The sequence below is a fragment of the Hibiscus syriacus genome, unplaced genomic scaffold, assembly GCF_006381635.1.
Source record: "Hibiscus syriacus cultivar Baekdansim isolate YM2019G1 unplaced genomic scaffold, ASM638163v2 tig00110384_pilon, whole genome shotgun sequence".
Taxonomy (NCBI): domain Eukaryota; kingdom Viridiplantae; phylum Streptophyta; class Magnoliopsida; order Malvales; family Malvaceae; genus Hibiscus; species Hibiscus syriacus.
The window spans coordinates 4,513,522-4,524,811 of record NW_024062715.1 but is presented as its reverse complement, the minus strand read 5'-3'; the positions used below and the strand labels follow the sequence as shown (position 1 = coordinate 4,524,811).

The following is an 11,290-nucleotide window of genomic DNA, read 5'->3' as shown; positions in this document are numbered from 1 at the left end:
CCTTGCATCCTTGATACGTCGCTGGGTTACATGTACGTCATTTCTACTTCTACAAATTGGCACCTTCTTCGGATGATGTTTTCTATCCATCTTTTCATTGTTAGATTGCTTGCATGTCAAGTTTGTTGGCTCTCTTTTACAGCTTCGCATCCTTTATCAATGCTTGTATTCATCTTACTCTATCTTGAACTGGGTTGGGACTGTAAGTGCTCATCTGACCCTCTTTAAAGTAAAATCTTCTTTGGGTTAGGATTTGGGGATGTTTAGACTTTCAGAACGGGGTTGCTTGTTTTAATTTTCTGTTATTCAATTAATTCTTTCTGGTGAGAGAGAAATCCACGCTTACCGCACTATTATCGATGTACATCGGGTGATGTGGTAGCTAACAGTGGTTTTTATGGTGGGAAAGGATGTGGTTAAACCGGCGATCTGTGATTTTTCCATTCTAATTTGGATGGAAAATCATTGATCGATTATGTTATAAAAGTCGGGGCAGAATGGATTCTCTCCTTGATAGGAAAAGAGAAAGAAAGGGAAAGAGCTCTTTTTTATGCAAATCAATCAAGTCATATGAGTTATTCGTTATCGTGTTTCACTGATGACTTTGAGGCCGCTTTGGAGTTGCAGAGTGTAGCAGAGGGTATTACAGATCACACATATGAATACACTTCTCACAGCAGATTGAGAAAGGTAATGACATTCAGAAATCAATATCTTTGACCCCAAAGCTGAAATTCAAGTATATTTCTCATTTACATGCTATAATAAGTAGTTGAAGGAGTAGGCATCCTGTTCAAGTGTCTCAAAATATTCTCAGCCACCTGCTTCATACTATCATTCCCATTCTCAAAAACACTAACCAGTGAAGCAGGCAGTAATCTGTCCTGTGATATATCAGGAACTGACTTATTTCCACCTGTCACTATGAATTTCTCAATCATCCAAAGAGATTTCTGCCATAGACCCTCTTGTTTATGCTCTTTCAACACATTGAATATATATTGAATGGCATTCATATCACTCAACAGGCTCACACTCTTGACTACATCAACCTTATCATCCAACAAAGTACATATAGCTTCCATCGAAGCTTCGACGACTTCATCATTGTCATGGTCGAAGCATACTAACAGCCTTTCTACAGCATTGGCATCTATCAAACAAAATGTGGTTTCATGAGAACAGACACCTCTATGAACTGGACATAGAATTGTTGTCTTTCTGGTGTCTAATGACCGGTAAGACAAGAAATTCGGTAGGTAGAATCGTTTTTTGGACTTGGATTTCTTTACCTGTGGTGGCCTTGATAGATTTACAGACTCTGATGAGAGATTCCCCAGTCCAATGGCAGACAATCTTTGGACTTCATCACTGGATTTGCTGATGAGAAGTTCAGTGAACACCAATGTCAAGTTGTGAGTTCTTGCTAGGTACATGATCTGTGGTTCATACAATGTAGTTGTGAATCTAACAAGGATTCCAACAAGACCCTCTAAGTAAACAGTTGTATGCCGGCTTGTAATCGTTCCATTTCTTCGGATAGCCGAGATTGTCCGAAGAATCACGGGGACGACGTTGTTGTTGAGAAGAGCAAGGTTGAGTGTGAGATTCTGTTGGGGTAGTGTCGCCAGGAATTTTGCAGAAACAGCCTGCTTCTCTGTAATGTGGTTAGTTTTGTCGGGACATTCGATTAAACTCTGAGGCTGTCCCCCAGTTTTGCAGAGTCTTTCAGCTAGTGTGTTACCGACATGTGGTGTGAGCGAAATGAGTAGCTTGATGACAGCGATCCTGAGCTCTTCATGTGGGCTATTAATGAGTTCAATCAGGGTATAGCTTGCTTCCCTCTCATTCACGACATCGACAATTGTATCCATCGATTTGGGTGACTTTGTTAAGCACAACAGAATCCTGATGAGATCGATGTTGAGAGCACCCAGAGTTGAGTTCTTAAGCATGTACATAATGTTGTAAACAACATAATCAGAGCTAATTCCGTGGCCAAGAGTAGTCACTTTGATGCCGTCAAGTTCGACCTCAGATTCAAGAACATTTGCAAGTATCGCAGCAGCCTCTTTTTTCGAATCCATCTGTTGGTCATTTATCTCACGAGTGAACATTTCTTCAGCCATAATTTCGACAATGCCGGCTTCGACAAGGATCCTTCCATTTGGATGATGAGTCGAGATTTGTACTAGAGCCTTAAATGCTGCATTTCGGAGAACGGTGTTCGCACTTTGCACCATTTGAATCAGACTTGGAGAAGCCTTCTCAGCCACATAGGTTTTACCGTCATTATTAAGAATGAGTTCCCCCAAGTAGCAGGTCATTTCCATTTGAAACTCCTCAGGACCTGCTCATTTAACCATGTAACCTTAATCAGCAGGCTTATGCTAGACTTCGAAACATGCTCGATTCTTAACCGAACCGGTATGTATGTATGTATGTATGTGTGTGTGTATATATATTCTTGGAGTTTTCATATCGGGGTGTTACCTTCGGTTAGATGATTTAAAAGAGGTTCCAAGAATCCATATTCTGCCATCCGCTTTACGTTATCTGGAAATGTCTCCAGGCTCTTCAAATTTCATCTGCTTTTTCTGAAGCAAAGGAATCGACATTATATGTATGTGTTGTGTGTTATATATCTCTTGGAGTTTTCATATCGGGGTGTTACCTTCGGTTAGATGATTTAAAAGAGGTTCCAAGAATCCATATTCTGCCATCCGCTTTACGTTATCTGGAAATGTCTCCAGGCTCTTCAAAATTTCATCTGCTTTTTCTGAAGCAAAGGAATCGACATTATGATCGGATTTAACTCGGATCAGCATCAGAATTGCTCCAGTAGCTGATCCAATTTTTTCACTCAAAGCTTGAGTTCTTGAAAGCTCAACCAACAATAGCAATGATGCATGCCTAATTTCCTGGTGGCTACTTGATATCAACTCAATCAATGCCCATGCATCCATTGTATTAGCAATCATTTCCTGCATAAAAAATTTATATATGAAGCAGTTCATACGGATAAGGTTCAAATAGCAGGAAATGTGTAAGAGGCAAACCTTTACTTCATCATCTTCCTCGGCCAATTGTCGTAATAGTTCTAAAGCTTCACATCTGACATCTTTGTCTAGGTATGCAAGTAACCTAATAACCAATGGCAATATTCCAACACTAAGTGCTTTATCCTTATTATACCGTCTCCTTTTGCAGAGGTGTTGCAGATCTATTATGGCTTCTAGTATCATACTATCCGAACTAGCCAACGATAACGAGGTTCGGGCGACTTTGATCCTTGCAGTTTCATTCCTCTCCTTCCACTCCTCTATTGTGGTCTTTAGAGAAACATTGGTGCTTAAAACTTTGCTTGTTAGCTTCATCCCTGTGGTTGGACAAATCATATCGTCTCGATGACCAAAGGTTTCGAACCACTCGGTTATTGCCTTCCGGTCATATGTCACTCCATTTTCGATGGTAACTGGATCATCCATAATCTGCTTAGTCAACGGACAGAAGAACGCGTCGTACATCGGTTCGATATAGTTAGCTACATGTGGCAGTGTTTCCATAGATTTGTCCCTGTTCTCATGCTGCAATTGGCTTATCTGATTTGTAATCTTATGGATATCAATCAAGTGAGGCATACTAAAAACTGGAGAACTCTCTGTGGACGCCGATTCTTCATCGTCCACAGGGTAAAGATCGAATTCTCTCGGGCTCGTTAATGATTCAGGACTCTGGATTTGCGGTTCAAAGTGTACTTTCTGCAATTCATCAGAAAGAGACCGGACAGCATTTTCGACATACGTTGCACCCTCGAATGTCCCGGATGGTATGGAACACAAACATTCACCGATATCTTTGATCACCCCTTCTAGTCGAGCTATGATCTTTACAAGTTCAGAATCTGAGACTGAAGGGTTCTTTTTATGGCATTCTCCAACAAGATCTTTAGCCAAATTGACATTCATGGAAATGGATTCCACAATCTCTTTTGCATTTTGGGGTGGATTCTTAGCAAACTGCAACTCCATTATCAACGGAAAAACTCGATAAAGATAGCATCTGAATTCGACAAAGATTTCTTGCTCAGCTTCTACAGATTCTATGATTGATGAAATATCTGCCGACAAAGATTCAAAACCACCAGCAAAGGATGTTCTGTTCATCTGAAAAAAAATAACAAAAGGGGTTAATCTTTAAAGAAAAAGGAAGTATTTCATGCTAATATGAAAGGGTTATTCGATCTGGGAAAAAAAAACTTGAATAAAAACAAAAAATAAACTTGAAAGTGAAGAAGAAGGGTTTTGAAAAGGCTCGTACCGACATCAAACCAGAGCTAGAACGTCTTGTTTCTTAAGGATCTTCCTCGTATTAAGCAAAAGTTGCAGAACCACGGTACCTCAGGCATATTTACATATATTGTGTGCGTGTATATATCAATATCATGTCATCGTCCTCAAAGTGGACGGTTTTAATTTCTTGACATGAAAGTCAAAGCACATGCACGCACTCAGACTATCTGCATATATTTATCTATCTTTTTATGTGCATGAGTTACATACAGGCAAAATTCCTTACATAATGTTAAAGAAAAAATTTACTCACGTACTTAATTAGGGTAAAATAGATAGTACACGAGTAAGACATCGAACCACTTAACATCTTCAGGGCATTGTTTGAAAGATTCGATGTCTTTCTCAGGCTACATACAGTCAGACCACCAACTCAGTCTCTAGCATAGTAACCAAAAAGCCGTCGTATCTGTCAAGTATTCTTCCAAAGATATCAGGTGGCCTGGTTTTCAATTTTTCATATATAGTCCATGCATGCATATGAGTATCATGTATATATATGGATATGATGAAAGGCATATTGATGGTTTTCAATTTTAGATTTGATAGCAAGACCTATAGAATTTGATGACTTGTTAATTTGGGAAGTGGGCAAAAGGTTCAATGTTTTGTTGGCTTGGAAACTCCGTCAGAACGACGAAAGACTGTGCGACCTTGAATTTCAGCATCTAATCAAACATAATGAAAAGGATATGAATTAATTAGTGGTTGGGTTTCTTTGCTTTTACACAAACACGCATTTAATATACTCTAATCAACAAGTCTAAACAAAGAAAAAACTTAGTCTGATCAACAATTAAATAAGTTGACATTAAATAGTTGCAATGAAATCGAAGACAAAAAAAAATCTAATAAATTATTGGGTATAGCATATAAATAATAGGATAACGTACACAAACCATCACTCGATTATAAGATATTGTTTTATGCAGTCCTCCGACTATATATAAAGAGTTATAAAATCATCTCTCGAGTCCCTCGACTATTTACAAAATGATCATTTAACTATTCGTTATTTTCCAAAGTCTTCTTTTTTCGTTAAAAAATGGACAACAATCTAAACTGGAAGTTAACATACTGGTTGAAATATGATAAAATATGATATCATAATCTCAAACAACTATCAGATCTCAGTCTACTTGTTAACATTCAGCTCAGATGACTGTTAGTTTTTTAACGAAAAAGGAAAAACTTGGAACATAATGAATAGTTAGGTGACCATTTTGTAATTTTTAATAGTCGAGGGACTCAATAAAGTAGCTCTATATAATTGAGAGATCATTTTATAACTTTTAATAATCGGATAACTTAATAATATAGTACCCTATAGTCGAGGGACTTTTGTGTACTTTACCCTAAGTAATATTGTAAGATATTGTTTATTAAGTTTCTCACCATTTATACCGATAAATTAAATATTATATCAGCAATAAGCTTTATTGATAAACTGTAGTTAATATGTCTGATTTATTTTGAACTGTAGTTAATATTTTTCTCACTATATCACCAATAAGCATTATTAACAAAGTGGGTAGTGGTTTGTGGGCTCCAGGAACTATCCAATTGTGTAAAAAGAAAGCTACCTAAAATCATATTTTATAAACAAAACGTGTCAAAGTTGATTTTTTTTTTCATTTCCATGGTCTTTTATTTGGTTAAAAGTAATCTGAAGATTTGTATCTATCAATTGCTCGGCCAAATTGTAAATTTTTTTAGGGTATGTCACATAAATAATTACTGATATTTGAATAAAATTTTCTTTTTCTTAATGATTTTTCAAAAGTAATAATTTGATCATCAACGCTATCGATTATAATAAATCAATCAATCGTCATGAATTGTCATTATCTTGGCATTGTAAAACTTACCTTTTTTTTTCTTGTAGCCTTTGGAATTCCCCCTACCACCTTGTTCAAAGTCTTCAGCTTTCAATAGATTACATTCTTGGAACAAAACCTCGCCTGTAGGAGTATACTTCCCTACCATAAAATGACGTTTTAAATAGTGATTGAACGATTTATTATGAATCAATGACGTTATTGTTAAATAGTTACTTCTAATCATTGAAAAAAATTGAAACTCACTCAAATATTAGCGATCATTTATATAGTTTATCATTTATAAATATTTATGATTATCACAAATTCAAAGTGATTTTATTAGGTCAATTATGTCGTGATTTGATGTTATTATGCGATGTTCCTATTCTTTCAAGAAAATCTGTGAATTGTGATAAATATATATATAAAACCCGAAGAGATTATGCTTCGTAGAATTTGGAAAAAATCGAAATTCACTCAAACATTAGCGATCATTTATATAGTTTATCATTTATAAATATTTATGATTATCACAAATTCAAAGTGATTTTATTAGGTCAATTATGTCGTGATTTGATGTTATTATGCGATGTTCCTATTCTTTCAAGAAAATCTGTGAATTGTGATAAATATATATATAAAACCCGAAGAGATTATGCTTCGTAGAATTTGAACTCATTGCCTTAAAGCTTAAATACTGTTTTTATAAGCACTAGCATCGAACACACTCACTCTAGAAATATATTATTGATAGTTGGAGGTTGAATACTAATTGTTTTTGTTTAAAAATATTTGGACAACATATTAAGTACAGTTCAAAAAGAAATAATATTTAATGGTGATATAATAGCATACCATTTATTATCATTAAAATCAGATATATTTTTAATCAAAATAACCACATAACACAATGTCATTAATCAACAATTTTATATAAACAAAGATAATAATTTAAACTAAAATGAATAAAAATAAAAATAAAATTAAAACTAAAGGAACAGGTTAAGAAAAATTATTGGGTAAACTATGCGTTTAGTATCTAAACTATTAGTTTTGATCCGTTTTAGTATCTAAAATTCTAAGTTTTTCAAAACCATACCTAACGTTTAGTATTTATTTCATTTTAGTACACCAGCCATTAAAAACTTAACACGTGTAGTACCTAAACTATTGATTTCGGTCCGTTTTAGTACCTTAACTTTCATTTTTTTTCCGAAACTTAATGTTAAGTTTTTAATGGGTACTAAAATGAAACAAAAACTAAACGTTAGGCATGGTTTTGAAAAAATTAAAAGTTTAAGTATTAAAATTGATCAAAACCTGATACTTTAGATACTAAAGGTATAATTTACCCAAAACTATTTACCGACCCAGTAAAAGAGACATATTTTAGAAGGAACAGTGCGTTACTGAAACCATTTTATTTAATAGGAAAAATATGCTTCTACATTTGCACAAAACTCTTTGAGATTTGAAATATACAAGGGAAAAAATAACACACACCAATGAATATGATCCCTCTAACTCCAATCAGCCTCATAGTGATGATGATGATGATCTAGATGCTTATTGAAGTGGACTTGGCCTATATCATTTGCTCAACCAGTTGTGTACCTAGTTTCAAGAGCATCGGAGCTGTTCTTGGTAGTTTATTTCTTTGAATCCTTCCTCAAGACCCGTTTTGGAGATTTTAGTGGCTCTAGGCGAACTAAAAAATTAAGCCCCTAATCAAAGATTTAAATTACAATTTACATTTATGTATTAGGTCGCATTATGTTTATCGCTATTATAGGCATAGCAGATGATATTGCAGTCACTGTAAATAATGTGATTTTGAATTTTTAATGACATATACTATTGTGGATATCGTATTTTTGGATGATGTTGTTACCACTGTATAACAGTCATTCTTATGTTTACAAATCGTTATTTAAGTAATTGTTTATAATAATATATATTGAAAAAAACTTTAAGGGTACCTCCATAATAATACGTATTGAAAAAAATGAGTTCCTAATAAAAAATATTAAAAAAATAAATTTTAAGAGTATGCTCATAATAATAAATATTAAAAGGTTTGGACCTCTAATAAAAAATATTGAAAAAAATATTAAAAAATTGAATTTTAAATAACAAATATTGAAAAATTAGACTCTGATAATAAGTATTTAAAATTGGGCCTTTTATAAAAAAATATTAAAAAAATTATTGACAAAAAATTGGACACTTGTAAAAATATTAGAAAAATAAATTATAAGAGTAGATCCTATTAATGAATATTAGGAAAAAAATGAACCCTAATAACAAATATTAAAAATAATTGAACCTTATAACTAATCAAATAACCACTTATGAGTTTGACACTGATATAACCATCATACTTTTAATTTTGACAATACGACCTTATAATTATTTAAGTGGTTTCAATAAAATCACTAGTCGTTAAAATTTAACGGAGCAATTGATGTGACAGTTAATAAAATTAGTATAGTTGCATATTTAATCCTCATAACTTATATTTTCTCTCAATTTAATTCTAATTTTAATTTCATTCAATAAATTTAATTATTCAATCAAATTGTTATACATTTCACCACCTGATGATTTATTTTCATTTCAGTCCAATTAATTTATTAAGAATAGCCTCCGCACACCTGAACCACTGAGCCGCCTTTTCATATTTGATAATTATATATCTTGTTAAAGATAAAGACAGGAAAAAACGAAGATGATTTAAATTGTATTTAAACCAAAGACTTTTTTTAATACAAACAGCTAGTATTATTAGAAAGTGAAAATATCTTAAATTAAAATAAGAGTTTATAACTATTATCATAAATTAAATACATAATTTGGACTTTTCCAATAACATTGAAACTAGTCACTTTAGATCATATAAAGACTATACATGAAAAAGGTTAAAAAGCCAACCAAAAGACTTGAACAAAAATAGATATAAATAAATCTGATAACATCAACAAACGAATCACCAAAGGGAATTAAGCTATTAAAAGTGCACCGAGAACTGAAAATCAGAGTCGAACGCCTTGAGAAACTATCCACAAACATAGAATCACGCATTCAAATTCAATCCGAATGTCCATAGCAGAGAATATCAACAAGATTTCAAATAATCGTCATCTTGATCAGTCGTGGCATCGTCAAATCCAACTCTGAGAAAACATAAAAGAACGAACAAACAACCGAGAAAAAAAAAAATAAAAACGTGCCACAAAGACAGAGATAAATGTTCCACAAAAACAAATGTAAACGTGTAACACATGCAAAAGTATTCTTTTTAAAAATTAAAAGAAAAAATAAAGAAAAAGAGAGCCAGAGATTGACAGCTTGTATCAAAATCGGTGCCGCCGTCGACTAAACAAAATCAAAGAAAAAAACTTGATATGATCTACAAAATACGATACAAACTCAAAGAAAAAAAGGAAGACAAAGGAAAGAGCGGATAAGAAAAGGGGGAGCTATTTAAACCGAAGACTATGCTGGAGACCAAACAAACCTTAATCATTAGGCTAACTTAATCTAATATTTATAATTGAATTATAATATTTTATAGATATATTATAGTTAATGATAGAAAAATTAAAAATGGAAAATGACTTGTAATACCCCAAATATCAGGTCATTGACTTTAGTAAAAAGTTTTAAAATTTGAGGAGGTATTTGATTAAATGATAAAGTATAAGAAAATAATTTAGGAATTTGGTTAAGACTAATTTCTAAGTGTGAAAGAATGAAAGGGGTATTTTGGTCATTTATAGAGAAAATGAATTATGGTATTAAAGTAAAGAAAAAGGGGATAGTGTTAATATTTTTGGCTATATTCTCTTCTTCTTTCCCGTTTTCACTTGGCCTTCTCCTTAGATAAGGTAAACTTCATCTAATTAGTTTTTCCTTTCGATTATGGTTTGTTTTTGCAACCTTAAGTGATATGTAAGCTTAAGGAATGGTTAAATAAGATTTAAACTAAGAGATGGATGAGTTATTGGAGATTAGAGAAAATGGGTTTTTGAAGGATATATTGGAATAGGAGTTTTTACTGATGTTTATTAGTATTTTTGACTTGTCAAGAATAAATAAGAGCTTAGAAGCTTTAATGAGTAAAAACATGCTAGAAAAAGTGATACATTCTTGAGTTGATGTTCTATGGAGATTTTAGATGTTATAAGAGGTTAATGAAGTAAGTTAATTGGGTTATATAAAGAAGAGTTTAATAGTATTGTTGGAGGTAAAAGTAAGAGATTAGAGAGGAAAATTTAGTAAAAATCGGACTGAAAAATAATAAATCTGGGTAAGGATATCGGTACTGATAGAACAATATCTATACTATAGGCTTAAATGGGTAGAAATGTGACGAACAATATCGGTATCGATGCAAGTGGTATCAATATTGATGGGGTATCGATACTAAAAGGGAAACTATCGATACCATGGATAATAGAATGCCAAAATGGTATCGATACCGAAAGGGAGTATCATTACCACAGTGTAGTAGTATCGATACTGAGAGAAAGGTATCGGTACCATGGTATAAAAGTATCGATACTATGGAGTCTGAAACTATAAGATAGATTGAAATTGTTATAGAAATGTAAATAATAGTACTTGTGAATATTATTAAAGTATAAATGTTAGGAAATATAGTAACAATTGATATTGTACGTGTCTTTAATGAATGCTTGAGTAGATCGAAATCAAGCTCCCAAGTCAAGCAAAATGAAAGGCAAAGGAAAAGTAGGTGAGTAATCATAATTTGCGTTTCAGATATAATAGCGAGGCAAGCCAGGTAAGTGCATTTATTATGTACGTATATGTTATACTAGTCATAGATGTATGGTTGCTTAATATTTGTGTGGTGATTACCAAATAGGCACTAAGTGTGCAATTCATGGAATTCATCATATATTGATGAACAACTGTTTCGGCACTAAGTGTACAATTCACGAAATTCATCATATGTTGATGAACAACCATTTCGGCACTATATGTAACTCAACAAATTCATCACATGTTGATGAACAAACGTTTCGGCACTATGTGTGCAACCCACGAAATTCATCATATGTTGATGAACAACCGTTTCGGTACTATGTGTACAAC

At 33.2% G+C, this 11,290-nt stretch overlaps 1 protein-coding gene across 1 annotated transcript; it reads right to left on the bottom strand.

Moving 5' to 3' along the window:
- Positions 1-727: 727 nt before the first annotated feature.
- LOC120121975 (putative U-box domain-containing protein 42) lies at positions 728-4,396 on the bottom strand. Its single transcript, XM_039141236.1, has 4 exons — positions 4,321-4,396; positions 3,060-4,166; positions 2,675-2,984; positions 728-2,350 (listed from the first exon to the last, which is right to left on the bottom strand). The coding sequence occupies exons 1-4, from the start codon at positions 4,324-4,326 to the stop codon at positions 753-755; spliced, it is 3,021 nt and encodes a 1,006-aa protein (XP_038997167.1). The 5' UTR covers positions 4,327-4,396; the 3' UTR covers positions 728-752.
- Between the last annotated feature and the right edge of the window lie 6,894 nt (positions 4,397-11,290).

Coding starts and splice junctions, on each gene's coding strand:
- LOC120121975 (XM_039141236.1), bottom strand. Junction 2,985..3,059: donor AGGAAGATGATGAAGTAAAG/GTTTGCCTCTTA, acceptor TTTTTTATGCAG/GAAATGATTGCTAATACAAT. Junction 2,351..2,674: donor TTTAAATCATCTAACCGAAG/GTAACACCCCGA, acceptor TTAAATGAGCAG/GTCCTGAGGAGTTTCAAATG.